The 22,690-nt window shown below is 36.6% G+C and overlaps 1 protein-coding gene across 2 annotated transcripts in view; it reads right to left on the minus strand.

The window, feature by feature from the left end:
- Positions 1–2,808: 2,808 nt before the first annotated feature.
- Positions 2,809–22,690, minus strand: part of dagla (diacylglycerol lipase, alpha) — a 45,523-nt gene continuing 25,641 nt past the window's right edge. The window contains exons 6-20 of one of the 2 annotated variants that reach the window (XM_084405177.1): positions 22,423–22,510; positions 22,183–22,317; positions 22,015–22,092; positions 21,809–21,933; positions 20,503–20,656; positions 20,259–20,342; positions 18,140–18,217; positions 17,970–18,050; positions 17,146–17,288; positions 15,274–15,342; positions 15,129–15,201; positions 11,324–11,532; positions 10,432–10,558; positions 5,482–5,645; positions 2,809–4,722 (exon numbers count right to left, since the gene is read on the minus strand). In XM_084405177.1, coding sequence (XP_084261303.1) covers positions 3,597–4,722; positions 5,482–5,645; positions 10,432–10,558; positions 11,324–11,532; positions 15,129–15,201; positions 15,274–15,342; positions 17,146–17,288; positions 17,970–18,050; positions 18,140–18,217; positions 20,259–20,342; positions 20,503–20,656; positions 21,809–21,933; positions 22,015–22,092; positions 22,183–22,317; positions 22,423–22,510 — 2,734 coding nt within the window. In that variant the 3' untranslated portion in view covers positions 2,809–3,596. Of the gene's footprint in view, positions 4,723–5,481; positions 5,646–6,182; positions 8,355–10,431; positions 10,559–11,323; positions 11,533–15,128; positions 15,202–15,273; positions 15,343–17,145; positions 17,289–17,969; positions 18,051–18,139; positions 18,218–20,258; positions 20,343–20,502; positions 20,657–21,808; positions 21,934–22,014; positions 22,093–22,182; positions 22,318–22,422; positions 22,511–22,690 lie in introns of those variants that run through there. The other variant, XM_084405178.1, reaches the window with a different exon arrangement.

Raw genomic sequence — 22,690 nt, forward strand, 5'->3', positions numbered from 1 at the left:
GTCACTCACTACATCCTGACCAATACATAATACATTCGCCGATTCTCAACTGTAATGTCTGCTATTGTAATATTTGTTATTTTTCGCATTGTAATTATGATATAGTTTAGTTTAGTTGATATATTTAGATATAGAATATATAGGACATGTAGTTATTTTATTGGCAATTTTTTTATTGTTCCATATTTATTTTTGTTCCAAAATAATATTTAATAATAATAATAATAATATTGCATACTCTTGATTATTTTCCTGAGCCAAATAGAAAGGGGTAGAAATGATAAAGACCCCTTTTATTGACATTTTCAGTAATAGTCTTTTACTGTAATAATGTATTTGAAAATCTAAATAAAAATAAAATAAAAAAATGTGGTCCTTCATGCAACAAAAATATTTTCTCACTAATATAGTAAAATAAGTCTCCTTGAAATGAATTTTACCCTGTCAAACATTTTGAATCAATTTCAATCAAGCTTTTGAATCAAGTTTTATATTTATTCATTAAAAGTTCATTTTGACAAATTCACACAGAAACTATAATTCTTTTATTTTGGGCCTGACACTATAGTGAACACATTTGGTATTAATGTATAAATATAAAAGTATCATTGGCTTCGAAGAATCAAGTGCTATTGAGGATGACAGCCAGACTCTTAACCGGGATTCCCCAACTTTATTGTCAGCTGCCTCTTTGCCCTAATATATTTAATATATAAGGCCTTAGTAATAAGGTCAATAATAAAATCAAGTAAAAAATAATTAATAATAAAAAGTTAACAGTTCTCTGGTGTCTGTTAATAGTCACATGACAGGTAAACAAATATTGATTTTTAAATGTTTTATTTTGGTTGTTTTTATTTAAACAATTATCTATTGATTGTGTTTATTATTTAATTATGATTTAATTACTTAATAGCATTTTATTAAACTCATGAACCCCTGTCTGGGAAACCCTGATGTAATGTAATATTTAATGCATTTCGTGTTGTTGATAACACATAATGGAATATATTTTTTCTCTTTGCATTTTTATATCAATAGGTACAAGATTATCCTATTCAAATCATTGTGATAAACGAGTCAGATCAAAAGTAATAAAAAAGTAGTCAGAATACATGACCTAAAATTAGTCATTTAGATTACATTACCCAGCACTGCCTACAAGAAGGACTTCAGTTTTACTCCAATTGAGTTTTAGAAAATTATCAGAAAGCCAATCTCTAATTTCAGCTAAACTAGACAGAGAAAGTGGAAGAAAGGAACCAGAGGGCTTGGAAGACAGATAGAGCTGGGTGCCATCAGCGTAGCAATGAAAATGGTTACCCATATTTCCTAAAAATACAACCAAGAGGAATTATGTAAATGATAAATAGAAGAGGACCCAAGACAGAACCCTGAGGAACACCAGCGGTAACTTTAGATCATATCTCTTCGTTCAGATTTTCCAATCAAAATCAAGGCAGTAACAAATGGTCAGTGAAAGGAAGTGCTTAACCAACAGGATTAACTGTTGTTTAGTAGACATTTGTATTCTTCTATTTCTCATAAATGCAAGCTTTTTCAAGAAACAAATTCAAGAAACAAAGTCAGTCTTAGATCCATATGTTTTATTCTATTACAGGCAGGGCAGTGTAAGTGTGTGCATTTGAATACATTCTCATTCTTAAAAGTTAAAAGACTGGCAGGGTATAGTGACAGACATGAAAAGAGATTTCTTTTCTTTTCTTTTCTTTTTTTTTTAAAGAATGATGGTTCAATCCTTATATTTTTTTAAAGTAAACATATGGCCACAGTCTCAGAGTTTTATTCCTGAATAGTAATTATTTTTCTCTATTTATAATTTATACTGTAGATATATCAATATAGCTATACATCTGAGATAAAGTCATCACTATGGTACATGATAGAGCTTTTTTATTGATAAGTCCCATTGACTTTATATCTATTTTTTGAACACAACAACTGAAACAAGACAGTATTTACACTCATGTGAAAAGGCAGTGCTCAACACAACTTTTTGTGAAAAAGTACAGCAGTCACAGTTTATGAAGTAATTAGTTATTTAGTAAAGCAGCAACTATAGAACAGGAAAATAAGTACTTAATATGCCAGACTTTTGATAATTTATTGTACATTTACATCAGGAAAAAAAGCCAAATTGGCAAAAAGCTAAATCTGAACCTATAACTAGAACAAATTATTGCATGCGATCAAAGCATGAAAGCATGGGAATTGTGCTAAATAACATTTTTTGAAACAATCAATAGCATACAAAATAAAATACTTGTCACTTGACACATTTGTGACTTGCGAAACTGTTGTTACAAACCGCTGTACTTTTTCACACAACCACCCAAAAACTCAAACACTTTATCCTAAAACGATATATAAAAAGCAAGTCTAAGTTATTAAAATATTTTGCCGTTGAGATAAACCAATTTCTATTATAATATAGCAACAACAGTAGAAATGATTTTTAAAAAAAGCAGATGAGAAGAAATCTCTCTATGCTTATTTTGCTACTGATTGCACTCCATACCCATACCGAATGAAACTTTTCTCGAAGGACATGTACTGCATCGCAGTTTCAGGCAAACCATTTAAAGGGCGCATTTTGTGACTGGTGCATGTCCTGTACCATTCAGCTCTTCCTGATGTCATTTGCATTTATGGGCAGTGGTTTGTAAAAATAAATAATAATAGTAATTATCATTATATATTAATATCACACAGTTCAAACTTTTGACTTGTATGAAGTTGGCTTTTTGGCAATCGGGTGAAAAAAAATGATATAAAACTTGCATGCGTAAATTCAAGTGGATTTATGTAAATAAGAGATGACAAAAGTTAGCAAAATTAAACGTTTTACACGAGCATACAGTATTTTCTCATGCACATTAAGAACTCATAGATGTCCATCAATCGTCAGTGCCACCAATTACACATACTCAGCAGGATATTCCACACAATCTTCAATTAAAAAATGAAAAAGTACAATCCAAAAAAATGTATTATCCTTTGCCTGAGACATCTTTGTCCCATTCTTCATTCTTGAAAGTCCTGAGGAAATATACCCCACAGCTTGTTGTGTGCTCCCCTCCCCGAAACTCAGTCTTGCCTTTTCGCCTATCCCAGCTTTTCCCTTATATGGAACTGCCAACCATTGTGATAGCTTGGTGTTCTGTGGCGTCAATGTAAACATTACCGTAACATTAGTTTCAATGTGAACGTATGGTCATTGTGCAAGCTTCTTTATATGCTAGCAACATCTTTCGTGTTCAAAGGAGCCTCTCAGCACCTAATGTGTTGCAGGCAGAAATTAGGACACTTCATAATGGTGATGCACAAGACACAATGCATTCAGCAAATACATGTCTTACAATAGTACAAAATGAGGTCTTCTGTTCTTGATGAATCCTTAACGGTCCATAAGTCTGGAAGTCTCGGACTGGCCGCGTTGCTACGCATGCACGTTTCTACAATCGGTTCAGAAAGAGCAAAGAAAGTGGACCCACTGAGTGTTGGGAAAGAAAACCGTAGGGTAACTGCAGGGTAAAATAAATAAACAGAATATGTTGAGGTTTGACAGTGGACCACTACACCATTGATGACAATGCAGTTTCCTTGGGGTTGGGGCAAGCAACAGAAGTTCGTAGCATCGACATATGGTTGGTGGGTAGCGCTCCATCAGCAGGAGAGAAATCATTGAGTTCTCCGGAGGACGAGAGTGGAAAGGACGGAGAAAGGGAGATGCCGGAGGAAGGGTCGGCCGAGCCAGCAAAGGTGCGAGGGGGCTTGGGAACCAAGTTGGGCTCTAGAGTTGCTCTGGCCAGTAGCTGCCTGTCACTGTCTGCGTTTTGCACACACTGATCCGATTGGTGTCCTTCCGCCTGACTGTAAGATCCCCTTCCAGACTCGGACTCTGCATCGGACAGCTCGAGAGGTGGAGAGCTGCTGCCGTCGAGCCTAAACAGAGAGTCCAGGTATTGGGCGAACTCCAGGACAGCCTGACTGGGAGTGCCATTGGACAGTGGCGAAACCGATGGAAGAGTCTGGGACCGGCCACTCTCAAGCTCAACGTTGACTTCTCCCCCTTCAAACTCTCTATCCTTGGGCGTTTCGCTGAGCTTTTCTGGCATAGAACCAGACTGGGGTGCTACAGGGCAGGATTCTTGACTGTTACGAACAGCTGATGGCTGGCAAGCCACAGGTGTTTCTGAAGACCGCCGGAAGTTCTTGCCCTGACTGGTCGCTTGATCTACAGTAGTTTGTCCAAGCAAGTGTGAAGAGAAGTGCCTGCCGTTGCGGGTGTTGACAGGGAGATGATGGGCGTCGTTGGAGGTTACTTCTAGTTCCGGAGGAGTAGGGCAGTAAGGGCCGGTTTCCCCCAGCTCAAGGTCCACTGTGCCCTGGCTCAAGCCGTCTGCGGCCAGCAGCTCTGTGCGGGAGCACAGCGAAGGATTCTCTTCTGGGATGGGAGCATCCAAAGGGAAAGGTAGACCCCCCAGACAGGGTGAGCCCCTCAGGGCGGCAGATGATCGCCGGGAGTCCAAGCTGTAGACAGATTCAGCGTCAGAAAGACTTTCCATGATGGCCAGGGGAGCTTTTCGCTCCCGCAGCTCCACGGCCAATCGCTCACGGGCTCCGGTGAGCACCACAGGAACAGGAGGAGGCGGACACTCCGAGAAGCCATCCAGTGAGATCTCAGAGCGGGCACAGGAACTACAGCAGGACAGGAAGTGGGCACAGGAGTAGAGTAGCATGTGGAGAAAATAAACGGCCGGCATGGAAGAGTTGTTGATGACAAATAAAATAAGGGAATAAAAAAAAAAAAAAAAAAGTTTGATGAAGAAAAAATCCATAAGTGAATATAATATTTAAAAGATGCCATAAATGGGGGGAAATAACAAGTGTGATGTAAGACAAAAAATAATAATGTAAAAAAAATTCAACATATCAAAAATTATATAACATAATAAAAAGGTATATATCATTTTATATGTAAACATTACATAATGTTTTACATTTATTAATATTCAATTAATCAATACATCAATAAACAATATATATATATATATATATATAAAAAGATGACAAATAATATAAAATGTGTTGTAAAGTGTACAAACAAATAATAAGAATAGTAGAAATAAAATAAAAAAAATTTAGGAGAGAACAGGGAAAAAGGGGGGAAAATCAGAAAGAGGGGAAGAGGATTATGGTTAGGCAACACTAAGGTGACTAACGCCTAGGCTGTGCTGTTCTACTGAACCAGAGAGGACGAGGGGGGAACTGTATACTACCATACACAGTACCTCTGCAGTCAGCATGAGTGAGGAGGACAGGCGATAGTGTTAAAATCAAATGATAAGAAATGCTTAAAAACACCTCAAGAAAATCAACATCATTTATCATTCATTGGCATGGACTGATTGGTCAGTCAGCTTGTTTCAAACAGTGACTGGCCCTGGCAGAACTCACCGGACACTACTGTTTCTGCGGTGATGCGTGGCAGGCGTGGGATGTGGTGAATTAGAGGCATCGAGGAAGATCGTTTCTGGATTCAGGTCCACTTCTGTAGGACTAACCATTATCTTAGCAGCAGACAGTAAAGCTGTCTTCCCTTTATTATAGTTTTCCAACACCTACATGACACAGAGGGACAGAGAAAGAGAACGCAAGAGTGATAAAAAAACACGAATAAGAATAAAATGTACATGAATTTATGAAAAGACAAAAACAAGCAGGTCTCACAGCCTACTTGACATTGTGAAAAGCGTTATTTATATACAAGTGTGCAACAAATACATCATTAGTGGTGCAAAATGAATGCACCTGAATACATTTTTATAAGGAAAAGTGACATTTTACACATTTAATAGTTGCAATGTCAACATGCAGATTAAGCATAATTGTCTTAAGGAAAATGATTTGTACACATACTAGGAAGATTCCATGCTGTAGATCTTCTTGTAAGCGCTTCTAGTAAGTTTTTTCACTTTTTATTTATTTTTGTTGTGAAAGTGAAATTGAGCTATTGAAAGAATAGCACAAAATATCATATTTTACCCAAAATTTAGTCACTTTACATACAAATATTTCATAGTTTCAAGTCAGCAAGGACAAAGTTTAGTGGAAAAATCAAGGTAAAAACTCCAATTAAACAACCACAAGGTGATGATGCTGTTTTCTTTATTAATATGTGCATAAACATATGAGTATGGATAAAGTTAGAGAAAATAATCACAAATATATCAGTAAATGGATGCAATGGACGAAATGGTGTGAAACAAACAATGATGTACAAGTAACATGCATATACCACAAACGACAATAAAGTAATTATACAGGACACAAAACCATTTACTTCAAATAAGAGCAATTATATAAACTTCAGTCAATATGAGCCCTATAAAACCAAGTACAGGCTGTTAGAGATAAATGTAAGTGTTAATTTTCCTCTAAGAGTACATATAAAGCATCTTGAATGAACAATGAACTGCATGTTAGGTCATTTTGGCACCGATTTGGTGAGTAAACATGGTTTCTAGTCCAATGTTAGTGTAAAAAAAAAAGTCATTCCACGTTCTTCAACGCAACACAAAAGGAGATTTGAACCAGGTCACACATTTTAAATGTACCCTCTGAGGCAGGGTAAATAAACACTGATGCCCACCACAAGAACCGGGCTAAATCCAACTCCAAGAGTAAAGCACAAAGCACAAAAGACACAGAACGGTTCTTTTCCAAACCACCCAGGTGACAAACTCAAGGCACATGCAGAGGGACAGAAGCTGCAATGGAAATCCTGCTGCAAACTGCTAAAGCTTAAACCAGACATCAAAACAGGAAGTTAAGAACAAGTGACAGAGACCAGGAACCTGCAGAAAGAAAGAGAATGACACCACAGATGCCCAAAGCTGGAGCTGAGGGATATTTCTGGAAGCGAGGAACGTAGATTATTAGCTGCAAAGGAAGAAGGCACATGCATTTGGCTGTACATTTTATACTACTATTAATTAAAAAAAATTGGGGTGTATAAGATTTTTTTTTTAATGTTTTTTGAAAGAAGTCTCTTATGCTCACCATGGAAGCATTTATTTAATCAAAAACACAGTAAAACATGAAATATGATTACATTTAAAATAACAGTTTTTTTATTTGAATATATATTTTTATTTTCAGCATCATTACTCCAGTCTTATTCAGAAATCATTCTAATATGCTGATTCAAGAAACATTTCTTATTATCAACGTTGAAAACAGGTGTACTGCTTGATATTTTTGTGAAAACTGTGATACATTTGTTTTTCAGTATTCTTTGATGAATAGAAAGCTCAAAAGGGCGGCATTCATTTGAAATGTATATATTTTTTATAAATGTCTTTACTATCACTTTTGATCAATTTAACGCGTCCATGCTGAATAAAAATATTCTTTTCTTTCAAAATAAATCTTAATGACCCCAAACTTTTAAACGGTAGTGTATATCAGAGGCTTGAGACATAAAATGTGGCACTAGAAGTGGTCGAGGAACTCAGTCTATCCTGGGGAGAAGTTAAAGGTGTGTTATCATAGATTGAGGGTTTTGTGCCTTCACCCATTAGACCGGTTGAGGGGATCTCTGATAAGACTGGATTTACACTGGTTTTTAACAGGAACTCTGGTGAAGAAGGACAATCTGATGTGTTTGAGAATAGAGTGCTACTTGTGGAAGTTATCTTATGGAATTGAGAGCGGGACTCATCAACAGACACATCAGAGGAGGTATTTGACATTTTGGAAGATAAAGAGCCATTAAAGGGGATGGTTGAGTCATGGACACATGAGGTTATTTCTAACGTTGGCAAGTCCAACTTCATAGAGGTCAATGAAATGTTCAACGGGGCAATGTTTTTGGGATCACATGCAACCGTTGGAGATCCAGACTGAGATGTTAATGATTGTGGAAGGTCAAAGGAAATGTCTCCTGGCTTTGTATCTGACCTAATGGAAGATGTATCTACAGTAACAGACATTGTAGGTGATGGGACTGGAGTGAGAGTTCCTGTATTTTGAGTGCTTGACGTCTCTGGACGATTGCTGGAAGTTGCCGTTAAAAGACTGACGGTATTATCGAGTGATAAACCGTTCCTGTGAGCGTCTGAACCTCGTGGTTGGACAGAAACTGTTTCACTGGGAGCTTGAGAAAGAGAGCATGTTTCTGTAACAATAAAACATTCATCTGAATGAAGAGGCATAAGAGAGGGATCTGGGAGTGAGTTAGTGACAGACACATGTGATTGGATTCTAGTCCTCTGGCTTCCAACCTGTGCAGTAATCAGTTCTGAAATTAAATATGGGGTTTCCAGCACCTGTGAAAACAAACCAACACATTACCATACAACAGACATTCAGTATGAACAAATTAACAAACATTCAGAAGAAACAAGACAAAACAAGACAGTATGAAAGCCCAGTTGAAGAGCTACTACACTCTTAAAGGTTCAAAAAGGCTGATTCTTTTGAGCAGCGATGCCATTAAAGAACCATTTTGAGTTCCCCAAAGAACCATTCATGTAACAGTTCTTAAAAGAACCACTTTCTTTTTAGGGGCTGTTTACACAACACCATTTTTAAACTAAAAACGCAAAACTTTTTATGCGTTTTGGCCGTTCATTTACACGACAACGGCATTTTGGGTGCCTGAAAACGCAAACTTTTGAAAACGGGTGTCAAAGTACAAGTTTTTGAAAATGGTCTCGGTGTAAACAACAAAAATGCAAATCTCTGAAAATGATGATGCCATGCACATGCATATTACATGTTCAATCTGTAGTGCTTCATCACCGTGCCTGTCAGCAGAATACAGCGTTTTTAGGATCCGAATGGGGATCGTTTTGACAATGGTGTCATCTGTACGTGGAAAACTCATAGGAAAAACATATCCGTTTTAAGCATATCGTTGTCGTGTAGACGTACCCTTAGCGTGTAGAACTTAATAATCTGAAGAACCATTTTCCAATACAAAGAACCTTTTGGAAAGATTCCATGGATAATTAAGGCTCTTTTTCATGGAACCATTGATAGCAATAAAGAATCTTTATTTTTAAGAGTGTAGACTTGATGTAGTGATTTGAGGTTTCATTCCATTGTAGCAGTTACGCACCCAAAGTTTAATACTTAGGGTTAGGGACCTAACTGCCTTAGAAAGCACCAAAAAGAAGAAGAATCAGCCATGCCAGAAATGCTTTTATGTACATGTAATTCCGATGACGGCAGTTTCAGGGGACAAATACAAATACAGACCTTTAAGTACAGAAAAAACAGACAAAAGACACATTATGGCGAAGATGTTGCAACAGACCTGCAACACATATACCTGGAGTCCACTGAAGCATTACAAAAGCATTATAAGCAATTGATTCTTAAGCCAGCAGTCACAAACCCAAAAGCCTTAATGATAACCTTGGCAGATCTGGGCACACCAGAATCCTTTGGTACTTACTGTATGCTATGCATTATGTTAGGGCTGGGCAATATAGACTACAGTTCAAAAGTTTGGGGTCAGAAAGATTTCTTTTTCTTTTTTTGGAAAGAAAGTAATACATTTATTCAGAAAGGATGCATTAAATTGATCAAAAGTCAATTCAGCATCATTACTCCAATCACATAATTGAATGACATTTGAAAATGCTTATAAATAACGATTTTAATTATATTTTATAAATAATAAACCTTTCAGAGAGTTTTGAGTGATGTAATTAAAATTTTATAAGTTTTGAATCAAATGACAAATGGACAGTCTAATTCAACAATCAAACTCCATTTTTGTTGTAAGCATTATTAAACTATCCTGGTCTTAATGCTCTTATGATCAAAAGTGTAAGACAAGGAAGGATTGTGGAGCTAGTCTTATAAGTTTTATGGAAAATGAATGGCCAATTAAAAAGTACACAATACACAATATTTATGATTGTGTATTTTTATATCACCAGCGAAATCATTGCATACATATTACAAAAATGTAAAATATTGTCCAGCCCTAGTGGGACATTTAAGGTTGTTCTTAATATTATTATTGCATTAATATATGTAAAGATGCTGGATCCGGTGATAAGGCCCGTTCACACCAAGGACGATAACTATAACAATAACTATATCAATAACCATATTAGTGTCCACACTAGTGGACTATTCATTCTGTTTATTCGAAGCGTGCGCTGCAGTTACATCGTCTGCAATTATCGTTACAGTTGTGTACAGTTCTTTAGTACTTAGAATGATTTTTAGAACTATATCTTTATCATTATTGTCAAAGTTATCCTCCTTGTTGTGAACCGGCCTTTACTCAGATTTGCCCAGAATGGCATTTCATCCGCAACCCAATCACTGACTTTGCATTTTAGACAAAAAGCGTGCACACAAATGCTCACATACACAAACACACACCTTGTTGAGGCCATCCATCACCACATGGGGCAAGTGTTCATTCAGCATGGCTGGAGAAATGATGACCTCATCAAAGGCCTTGTTATCCCCCCACAGAGCGGAGTAAGTGGGCTCTTCCTGACCACAACTACAGACAAGGAGAGAGAAAGATGGTAAAACAAATCTCAAACTAAAAAATACTGTACAGATTCTTGCACAGTTTTGACTCAGACAGATGCAGGATGTGACGCATTCAGAGTTCATTACTGAAAATGACATGGTATTCATTCCTTGAAATAAAAAGGTCCCGAACTTCATAGAGGCACAAAATAGAATTGAAAAATGTAAAAGAACGGATGACAAATAAAGGAATAAACTGTTTTCATTTTTATAAAACGTCTTTGTAAAAAACAACTTTGTAAACACTGCAAGGTGGCTGAAAGATTTGCCAGAGAAATAAGTTTTACAAATTGACGAAATATTGATCATTTGATTGTGTCTACTATTCAAAAGATTTAAATTTGTTTTTTAACAAATTTTATTCAGCAAGGACAGATTAAATTGATCAATGGTGAAATTAAAGACCGTAATAATATTTATATTTCAAATAAAAATACTGTTCCTTCGAACTTTCTATTCATTAAAGAATCATGAAAAAATGAAGCCGTTTCCACAAAATTAAGCAGCACTTTTTTCAATATTGATAATAATCAGAAACATTTCTTGAGCAGCAAATCAGCATATTAGACTGATTTCTGAAGGATCATGTGACACTGAAGAGTAAGGATGCTGAAAATTCAGCTTTTCATCACATGAATAAATTACATTTGTTAACGTATTAATGTCTAAAGAGCACATGCTGTCAGATTGCCTTAATCCATTAATCTATTTAATTTACTTCCCCTCCACTCACCACATCTCGGGCGGGTGGTTGTGCACCACATGAATGACCCGTCCTGGTGGGTACAGTGGCGTGGAGGCTGAAAGGGCGATGCTCAGATCACTGGGGTGCAGCCACAGGCGAGAGTTAGAGGGGGTCACGCCCTGAGAAACAGGGGCTTCGTCATCCAGCGGCAGCTCTGATTTAGGGATGCACTTTGTTCCCCCAGCAATGATCCGCCACTGATGGAAACAGAAAGAGAGAAACATACAGGCTCTGTTCCAAAATCTAGTGAGCTGCCTACGCAGACATCATTTCAAATCAGCAGTTCCTGCTGAGAGCAGCTAACCACCAAAGTAGGCAGCGTGATTATGCTTATTAACAAGCCAACTGTGCTGGAGCTGCAGAAATCCGAGGTACTTCACATTAATGCCAAAACTAATCAGAGGCTGTCAAAAAATAAGAGAGAAATGAGACAATTCATGATGCAAGCAGCATTAATCTAACAATGAAGGTGTGCATACTTTTAATTCTTGCATTCATCATCTCAGCTGCACGTCAATGCAGGGTTACACTTTATTTCGATAGTCCACTTTAGACATTCTACTTACTATTAAGTATTCTAATAATAACTACTCTAACTTTGCACATACATGTCAACTAACTCTCATTAATGTGCAACTACATGTCAACCAACTCTCATGAGAGTATTAGTAGACTGTTAGGGTTAGGGTTTGGGTTAATAGAAAAAGTTGACACGTATTTGCAAAGTTACTTACATTCAGTAGAATATCTGTTAGGGGAGCATCAAAATAAAATATTAGCAGATTTTAAGCATACAGACTACTAATACTCCAATGACTGGCTTTGACATGTAGTTGCAAAGTTACCTACAGTAAGTAGAATGTCTAAAATGAATTTTCAAAATAAAGTTACCCCACTTTATTTCGATAGTCCACTTTAGACATTCTACTAACTATGGGCCCTATCATACACCCGGTGCAATGCAGCAGCAGGCACGACGCAAGTGTTTTTTAGTAGTTTCAGCCCGACGCAGTTATCATTTTCACATCCTGCGCCACGGTGTTTAAATATCAAATGCATTTGCGCCCATTTGTGCGCCCCTGGGCGTGCTGGTCTGAAAACGAGGTGTGTTCAGGCGCATTGTTGGTGCGTTGCTATTTTGAGGCAACTGAAATAGACTGCGTCACTGACCAACTGAAACCTGGTCTAAAGTCAATGGCGCAATATTTTTTTTGGTTATTTAAGAGCGCGTTAGTAATGTGCGCCTATAGGCGGGTCCACAACGTGTGTACATTCTGCTTATTACACACACAGCAGCAGCACACAAACATGGCAAATATTAAAAATAAAAAGATTACAATGTAAAAGATTATTATTGTGTACATAAAGATATGGTGGAATGAAGATGGTCGTAGATGGTCTGCTTGCGCTCTTTAACCTCGCGCACGAGCAGATCCGTCATGGCGCGAGCGCAACTGGCTTTTAAAGGGAATGGAGATGAGACTCTAGTTGGTTTATAGCACGTTACGCCCAAAACACACCAATTACTCATTAAGAGAATAGGGACAACCTTTTCAGACCATGCGCCGGGAGCACCGACCATTTATCCCATTGTTAAACTAGCAAAAGTGGATTCGGACATGACCTAAGTGCACTTGCGCCCTGCGCTTTAGACCATGTGCTTAGATTAAATAAAATAGGGCCCTATAAGTAACTTTGCAACTAAAAATAAATTGGAAAAATTATTAGAATGATTTCAGAAGGATCATGTGACACAGAAGACGGGAGTAAAATTATGCTAAAAATTATGCTTTGATCACAGGAATAAATCACATTTTAGAATATATTAAAACAGAAAACAGTTTTTTTTTTATTGTAATAATATTTCACAATATTAGTTTTTACAGTATTTTTTATCAAATAAATGCAGGCTTGGTGAGCATAAGAGACTTCTTTCAAAAACATTTTATCAATCCTAAACCTTTGAATAGTAGTGTAGATTTTTAAACTGCAGAAAGTAAACACCAAATGTGAGGCTCAAATCCACAACCTTGAGAATAAGAGTTTAATGCCCCACTAACTGAACTAGAATAGAAAAAAAAAAAGAAAAAAAAAATCAGTTTGCATTGCATAAAACCCCCCACAGCTGCAGTTATAATTAGTAACATTACAATTTAGCTTTTACTTTATTTGCCCAAAGGGAAAAGGACATGGGGAAAGCACAACGTGACAGATTTAATGAGGGCACTTAATTACTGACACAATTAAATAATAACAAATGCTACAGCACCAGCACCCACATGCATAGATTATCTAGAATGCTTGATTCTGATTGGTCAGTCTACATTCTGCAGCCAAATATTATTTTAGAGTGACGCTAAACTGCATAATTGACCGCTGTCACAGGCAAATGATTTCCTGCACAGATGTGCTAGTTTCAAGTCACTTCACATTGGCCCTCATTTATCAAAAGTGCGTACACCAAATTTCCAGCGTACACCTGGCGTACACTCAAAACCACGGTGACTTTGAGATTTATCAATATGGACGTTGGCGTACGGCACGCTCAAATCCTACGCCAGCTCAGGAGGTGGTGTATGCACGTTTTGAGTGCGGGAATGCGCAGAAAAACAATTCCTAACACTACAAAACGCACTGACAAACTAAAAGATATGATATATTATGACCCACTGTAAAAAAAAAAAAAACATAGTAATTATAAACTTCAGTGTTTATTTTTGTGCAACATGGACTTCAATGTTTAATTTGTGTGACTTTACCAAAGCATTTGAATTGTAGGCATATGTATTCCTTCAGTTGCGAGCCTGTGCGCTTTACCTGACGTTTCAAGCCTTGTTTATACTTTCGCCTGACTCCACAGCGCGAGTCTCCGCAGACTGCGCGCGCAGCTCCCCAAACGGACGAGGCGTTTATACTCGACGCGCTCGCCGTTGTACTATTCTTTGAAACGATGGTTAGGCCAGGGTTAGGCCCGGCAGGTGTGCACGGACTGGGTTTAGTAATGAAAGGCTTTCAATGACCAAAAAAATTATTCAGACTGACAAAATAAAGACATTCTTCTTCTTTTAAATAATAATAATTATAATAATAATAATACAAATAATAACGACATTCTTCTTCTAAATAACAATAAGTGTCATTAATAATAAAAATCTAGAAATCAATTTTGTTTCTTTCCACTTCCCTGGTTTCGCTTTCTCTTTCTCAAAGAAGTTTCTCTTCTTTGCCGTCTTCCGTGTGTCCATGGCGTAAAATGAGGGCGTGGGGGGAGCGGAGACTTGAATATATAGGGGCGTGTTATTCTAATGACGATCGTTTTCAGCCGCGGCATTTATCAAGGGCAGGTATTGCGTACACCTGGATTTCAGAGGTACGCACAGCTTCATAAATCAGGCGGTGAGAAGAGTGTAAGCATAATCTTACGCCAATATATACGCCCGTTTCCACGCAAGAATGATAAATGAGGGCCAATATCTTTCATTCTCACATAATAAAATAATTTCAACAAAAAAAAAAAAGATTTTTTTTTTCATATATATATATATATATATATATAAAATTAAAATCTGAGAAAAAAAATTATTGAAAGGAAAACATTTATCAAGGTGAAGCCAGAAGGGAGTCTTTTTTTCCTTTATAGTATTATTCAGTTTTGTTTCATTGGAATTTTATTACGTTGACTGGAGTGGAATCAATGAAAAAGTGTCAGTAAACGGTTCATTTCAGCGATGCTGATGGCGGCACATCGAGACTATGTTCTAACTCAGAAAATCAGCAAGTTAAAGCAGTTCACCTTTGGTTTATCACTCTTCTGTAAGACTTCAAGTAGGTGGCGACGGAAGCCCTCAAGCTGAGAGAGGCCAATCCTGAATGAACATAAAAGCATAAGATAAACGTTCGTATGCTTAGACTTACAAATATATACAACACTCATTTACCTGGGGACCAGATCTTTTCCCAACACGACTGAGGTGACGAACTCTTTCGAGTACTCCATTGCATCCTCACTGTGAATTAAACAGAAACAGAAGTTTGTGGTTAAACACGTTCTATGAATGTCAACATGAAAACTGTTCAAACCTTGTTTTAATGCCATAATGTGACAAATATCACATTTCAATCTGACATCTAACAATCGATTTAATGCTGACTTTATATTTAAATTTACAAGGAATATGTTGTCCATCTTAGAGTTCCAATCTCTTAATGCAAAAAAAACAGTGCTAACGGCGTAAAGAATATTTCAAGAATGGCAGGCAAGAATTTCTCTAATCTGTAACTGACATCATGAACAGCATAAACATGAAAGAGTAGTTGTGAGACACATTACCTACCGAATTAAACCAATAACTCTGTGTTATATAAAAAGGCTTTGGGGCGAATCTCAATTCAAATAATATCCTTCCAAAAGATTAGTGCATCCGGTGGATTCGTGCACCATTTATGTGAGAACTGTAGTTTGTGACCGATCTCGAGAGTTTTTTTAAATGTATGAAGCTGAAAGTTACACTAACGTTGAAACGTTTGGTAAGGTCGGGAAGATTTTATTATTGTTTTTGAAGGAAGTATCTTTATGCTCACCAAGGCAGCAATTATTTGATCAAAAAGACAGTAAAAGAGTAATATTGTGAAGTATTAGTACAAGTTTAGTACAGTTTAAAAGAACTAATAAGGCGGGATATTTTGAATGGCTCCTCCCCCTTTTCAAAGAGCCAATAGTGTTTAGTTCACCTCACAGACTGCAATTCGTACTTGACAGCACCATGGAAGCGAATCTGAGCGCTGATGATACGTTGGATTCAATAGTAGAGGTGTGAATAAATTCTAGCCATTTCATTTTTAACCAACTTAACCGTTTTTAGTTGGAAAACGGAATAAAACTCGAACATTTGAGCAACCAAAAACATATCTCCAACCCATATTGCTCAGTGAAGTGACAATGGTCGCTTTGGCCAAGTGGTATTTATAGCATAGGGGCGGGACATTTTACATTCTATAGAGCATTTGATTGGACAGAAGATGTGATGAGAAGCTGAAATCGGCAGTGATGTCATAAAAATCTGTGATCCATTTTAGCAGAAGTGAGGGACTGTAAGTTTTGAATGCTTATATCTCCTAAATGTGAATTTTGACATTTTGTTTTGGAACACATCAGCTTATTCAATAACCTAAGGCTAACATATTCATACTAAAAGCTAAAAAACTTACATTTTGATTTCAGGGGCATCCATTTAATGCATTCATGCAGAATAAAAGTATTAGTTTCTGTAAAAAAAAAAAAAAAATCATACTGACCCCAAACTTTTGAACGATAGTGTACATAGATAATTAGATAGATAAAGATAATTAATTTATAGCGCAATTCACTGACATTTCTGCCCTTTCCCGGAGCTTTAAATCTCAGTCACACACTATTACAAAATTGCCAGGTGTGACACTGATTTTTTTTTTTTTTCATGTCATGTGACTGATCACAACACTGCAAGTATTGATTTAAGAGAACATAGGAATATGAAAAACACTGAAAAATGCTTTGTTCAACTATGGCATCCAAATAATACTTTTATAGTGTTTTTTAAAATCACTTATAATTTATATAAGTAGAACGAGGATGAGAAATAATGACAAAATTTTCATTTTTGTGAGAACTAATCCTTTAAAACACCAGTTTAATCTCTGCGCATGAGTCTTATCTAATGTCATCATGCCTGCTGAGCACACTCTTTCTCTTAGAGGAGAACAGTTTTCAGCATAATCTATAAATGCAGTGCAAAACAGTTACAATGGGAAAACGGCAAGGTCACACTGACCTGAGGAGGCCGCCAGGAGGGGAGTAAGAATAGCACTGCAATGAAGGATACTCCGGCCGGAGGAGAAAGGACAAGATGGCGGCCGTTCCCGCACCCAGAGAGTGACCCACAATCACCAGCCCATAGTGCATCGTCCCTTTACCCTGAGACACATGGACATACACAAACACAGCAATCTACATATTTTTGTGTCACATGATATCATGCACAATGAAAATGTTTGCATGCCGCATGCAAATGTTGTCTGAGGATACTGGAGAGAATTTACTTGACAGTCGTCACGTTACCATGCTCAGGCCATCTGTTTTAAAATCCATTTTAAGACCCCCACAATTAACAAACCCACTCAATCGCAAAATAAATTATGCATTTCAAATTCTTGTACTTAATTAAACAGGCACACATTCAACTGCAAAACAGGATAATTGCAAGTTCAAAATATTCAAGACATTTTTTATTCAATATATACATGTATTGAAGATGGTTTATGTACTGAGTGTGATAAATAATGGTGTTAGTCTGTTAGCCGCAATATATTGCATTGAATTGAGGACCAGGTACAGTTAACTGTGTAATCAAAATACCTAAAATAAAGATTGTATGCATAATGCAGACTTTTATTTTAAGCCTGTGAAATGTATATGCTACTACTAAACCCAGAGAATACTTTTTGTGCGCAAAAAAAAACTTTATTCAACAGTTTCTTCTCTTTTAAATGAAATGAATTAATAAGATTAAGCTTTGTAATATATAAAATAGCAATGGCATAAAGTGTAGAATCAACCATTTGTGTGTTTAAAATGTGACAAAACGTTTATACTTACCAAATCCCTTCCAAAGGCTTGGGAGAGAATCATTTCTTGCTCTAGTTTCTTTTTTATGTATTCAGCTGAATAAACCATTCCCTAAATAAAGGATTCATGAAAAGAAAGAATGAGTTTGTATTAATATCCGTCAATATTACGTATCCTGCTTGTGAGTGCTTGTGTAGAACCTTGTGTCCGAGCCACGTGCCGTGTTGCTCTTCTAGAGGCAAACGCTCAGAATCGCCTGTGAGATCTGTTAAAGCGTCCTGAGAAAGAGGGAGAAAGATGCACTTATTAAATGGTGAACCAGAGACTAACGTACAGCAAGCCAGCCACTACCGCAACAAAACTATTGGGTTTATTTTGCAATCTTGACTGTTGATGTTGACTCTATACATTAGTCCACTTATTATATGGCTAATAATAAATAAATAAATGGACACGAAATATTGATTTATTCTATTATGTGAAAAGAAAGAGACCACAGAGTGATACAAGAAACATGAAACTAGCAAAGCCTTGTATGAAATCGATAGCTTGGTACTATAGTCGGATGTACAGTTGGGCTTCCAGACCATTAAATTATCATTTTTGCCCTTAAAATGCTCTTGTGTGGGTTAAGTACTTTCTTATATCATAGCTTAAACATACGGCTTCGAAACAGCCTATATTTTAATGTATATTACGTTTTTTTTTTTTTTGTTACATTATAGTTTTATTAAAGTGCCCCATTAAGGTATTTTAAAGGTTCCTAATTTAGCTTTGGAGGTCTCCTACAATAAGTTTAAATATCAGATATATGTATATATCAGATATATGTATATATCAGATGGGCTAGTCTGTTGCGATTGGTTTACCGCTCACACCGTGTCCTAACCAGATGCGATGTGATAAGATTCCAGAGACAAATAATTTGTCTGTCCACACTAGACGCGACGCGACTGCGAGATGCGTAAAAAAAAAATCTATTAAAATCCACAGCCAATCAGAACAGTGTGTGGGCGGAGTCTCACGGCAAGTGCACAGTACCGGAGAGTAATCGTGGCGGCACTCGCAAAAAAAATGGATAAGTAGGCGACATAATCAAATTCACAAATATTACACCATTTAAACATTATTCAAATACATAGGCTACTGAGTTACTAAAACAATCTTTGTCAAATAATACACTTTTGTTCACAGTTTGAACATTTCCATTGGTTTAATTTCAAGATCTGAGGTGAATTATCCATTGTTGCTTTTACAGCTACAAAGCTGGAGCACTAAATTATATTCAAAGTCACATTACATGCTTTCAGCATTAAATAAAGGACATTAACAGTACCTGAGATTATCATTGCCACACTTTGTGTTTGTTGTTCCAGCGCGACGTCGCAGAAAAATAGAAACCGTTTCTAAAATAGAATCGTCGCGTGTCGCCGTCGCGGCTGGTTAGGACAAAAACTTTGATTAACATGGAAAAGATACCTTTTATCGCGTGTCGGGGCGCATGTAGTTAGGACACGGTGTACAGTGCGTGTCGGAAATGAAACGTCCATTACAATATCTGAATCAGAATTTTTTTTAATCTCAACCAATGCCGTCGATTTGACCATATCAATTCTAGTATGAGTCCTCATCCTTTGGAAATGCATTCAAAGTGATTTGCTTTAGCAGTGCAGAAAACAGCCAACACGAACCAAACTCTTCCAGAACTCTTTAGCAACAACATCAGTGTTTGAGGACAGGTTAATACGCAGGCAGTCAATGAAGACCATAGGCTGGCACCATGCAAATTTGTTACAAAACCTACGTCGTTTCAAGCAGGAAGTGAGGCTTGAATTACTGACGACTAGTTTTAGGCAGTTCAGAATTAATTTTTTCTTTTGGGAGACAATAACTCCCTTTATGGTGCACTTTGAAACTCTGCATACCTTTTACATTCACAAACAGCTATATTACACGCTACATGAACATTAATATCCAAAAAGCAAAATAGGGGCACTTTAATATTTTGAATTAGTAATTTCGTTCCGTGGTTTTGTCATTTTATTAGTAAAATTTTTTATTTAGGTTTAATAGATTTTTTATTTAGTTTTAGTTTTTATTTATTTCAACTTAATAATTTTAGTGCTTCAACTTAAACTTCCTTCAGTTTTTTTTTGCCAAGGCAATATTAGTTTTGTTTCAGCTTTATTTCAATTAACATAAATGTTTCTAATAGTTTTATACCCTAATAACCCTGTTTTTAATTCTCTGAACATACACACAAGCACATTCACTGTAAAAAGAGAAAGAGCTGTTACAGTCCACGCGTGGTTGACTAACCTTAGGGGACAATGTCCCTCTGATGCTGATCACGACTTTTTTCTTTGCATGATCCACTGCTACAAAGAAGGGTGTCTCATAAACCTACAAATCACATCAGAAATATGGACAATAAATTGTCACACACGGCTTCTCAAATATGTTAGTCAGGCAATGACTCACTGATGTGAACAGACATTCATTACACAAGACCACAGGATTTCAGGGGTCAGGGGAGTTAAAGAATTAGTGTAAGATGCCATACTGCGTCATGGCAGGATGTGTAGACAATTTGGACTTCTTTAAGGTCTCGGTCCAGGAATTGCCGTCGAATGGCAAGAACGTTACAGCCACAGCAGTTATCCTCCTCAACGGTGACAGACTGAGAGAGACGAGAACTTGAAACTGAAGTATTACAGCTGACGAGAGAGAAGAAAGGAAGAGACTTAAAAAATTAAAGGCATTAAATTCCATCCATGTGTCCTAAACAGACATTTGTTAACCATGAGAAAATGCTATCATGAGGTAGATAGTTTATATATATATATATATATATATATATATATATATATATATATATATATATATATATATATATATATATATATATATATATATATATATATATACATACATACATAAACACACATACATTTGTATGTGTTCTTATTGATAATAAATTATACATTTATGCACATAAATCAGTTATCAATAAAAATGCAAGAAATATAAAACAATATACAAATAATTATTTAATCAAAAAAAAATATATATATATATATACACATATATACATATATATACATATATATATATATATATAATAAACATTATTACAATTTAAAATAACTGTTTTCTATTATAATATATATATTATAATTTATTCCTGTGATGCAAAGCTGAATTTTCAGCAGCCATTACTCCAGTCTTCAGTGTGGCATGATTGTTCATGAAATAATTTATTTGAAATATTAATCTTCTGTAACATTATAATAGTCTTTACTGTAACTTTTGGTCAACTGAATGCATCAGCTGAATAAAATTATTAATGACTTTCTTTTTTACTTTTAAATATTTTGCTTTGCCATCAATGGAATAAATGACATTTTAAATAGAATATATATTTAAATAGAAAACAGTCCTTTTAGATTTTAATAATATTTCACAATATTACTATTTTACTGTATTTTTTATCAAATAAATGCAGCCTTGGTGAACATAAAAGACTTCTCTCAAAAACATAAAAAAAAAAATCATAATTATTCCAAACTTTTGACAAAGTTTTTCAAAGGAAAATTTTCTCCTTGGATTATGCCGTGGTTGATTTGGTATTAGGATAGTATTTTTGACAAGGGAAATATTCTCAGTTAAATTCTGGAAGCCGTTCACCCTTGGTAGTTAGGAATAGGCTTAAACTTCAGATTGATTGATTCAGCATTACATATAGTGAAGAGGCAAGTCTACCAAAACAAGATGGTAGGAAGGAAACCATATCACTATAGGAGCATCTCTTACTCGCTCATCTCACTTCCTGCCACCTGTCTGGAATGTTCACAGCCATTGTTACTTACGAGCAGGTGCTGAGGAGTCTGCAGAGTCCACACGCTGGCTTTCTTAAAAGATATACGGGCCAGCCATACGCCGCCATGGCAAACAGCATGTAGTAACACACTTCCTTATACATGGCCATCTCAGACTGCAAACAGATGGAGAGCATTATTAATAAAAAAAACATATATCGACACAAACACACACCTTTACTGTATTCTTGAAATACCGAGTTCTTGAGGTCCAAGTATTTAGTTTTGCGAGTTACAGGCATCCCGGACAGAAAGGCCAAAACGTCATTGTTTGCCTACAAACGAACAGAAAAACTATTTTTTGAGGAATATTCGTTCAATCGAAAGTAATGAAACTGATAAGGCAATGCCACGATTCTGCAAACCTGATCCAAGATGGCTGATCTCTTAGCTCGTTGTCTCTGTCGAAGGAGCACCAAGCCAGCGATGATGTCACTCGGCACGATGTCCAGATCCCGGAAAAACTCGGCAAACAAGCTGGCCACCTCAGAGTAAGCATCCTGAGAGAGAACATCTTCTACTGAGAATGGTGTGTGTGTGTGTATGTATGAGACGCTCTCACAGTAACTGGCATGTGTGTATTTGAGATAGTGTTTGAGTCTTACAGATTGTGTATCTTTCGCTCTAGTGCAGCACATGAAGAATTTGAGCCTCCTGCTCCAGCTGCTGGCTTGACCCTCTTCTAGCCTGTGTCTGAAAGAGACAGATGCAACCCAACTGAGCAAACATCATGAGAAGATTTGGGAATTATAGGTCAATAGATACTGGAATGGCAATGACACAAACGCATATCCAGAAATCTGTGCAAATTTTGAGTTGCTTACCCTGATAGGAACCAAACTAGTTGACAGCCGACATAATGGCAATATGTAT

This window comes from Rutilus rutilus (genome assembly GCF_951802725.1).
Source record: "Rutilus rutilus genome assembly, chromosome: 3".
Classification (NCBI taxonomy): Eukaryota; Metazoa; Chordata; class Actinopteri; order Cypriniformes; family Leuciscidae; genus Rutilus; species Rutilus rutilus.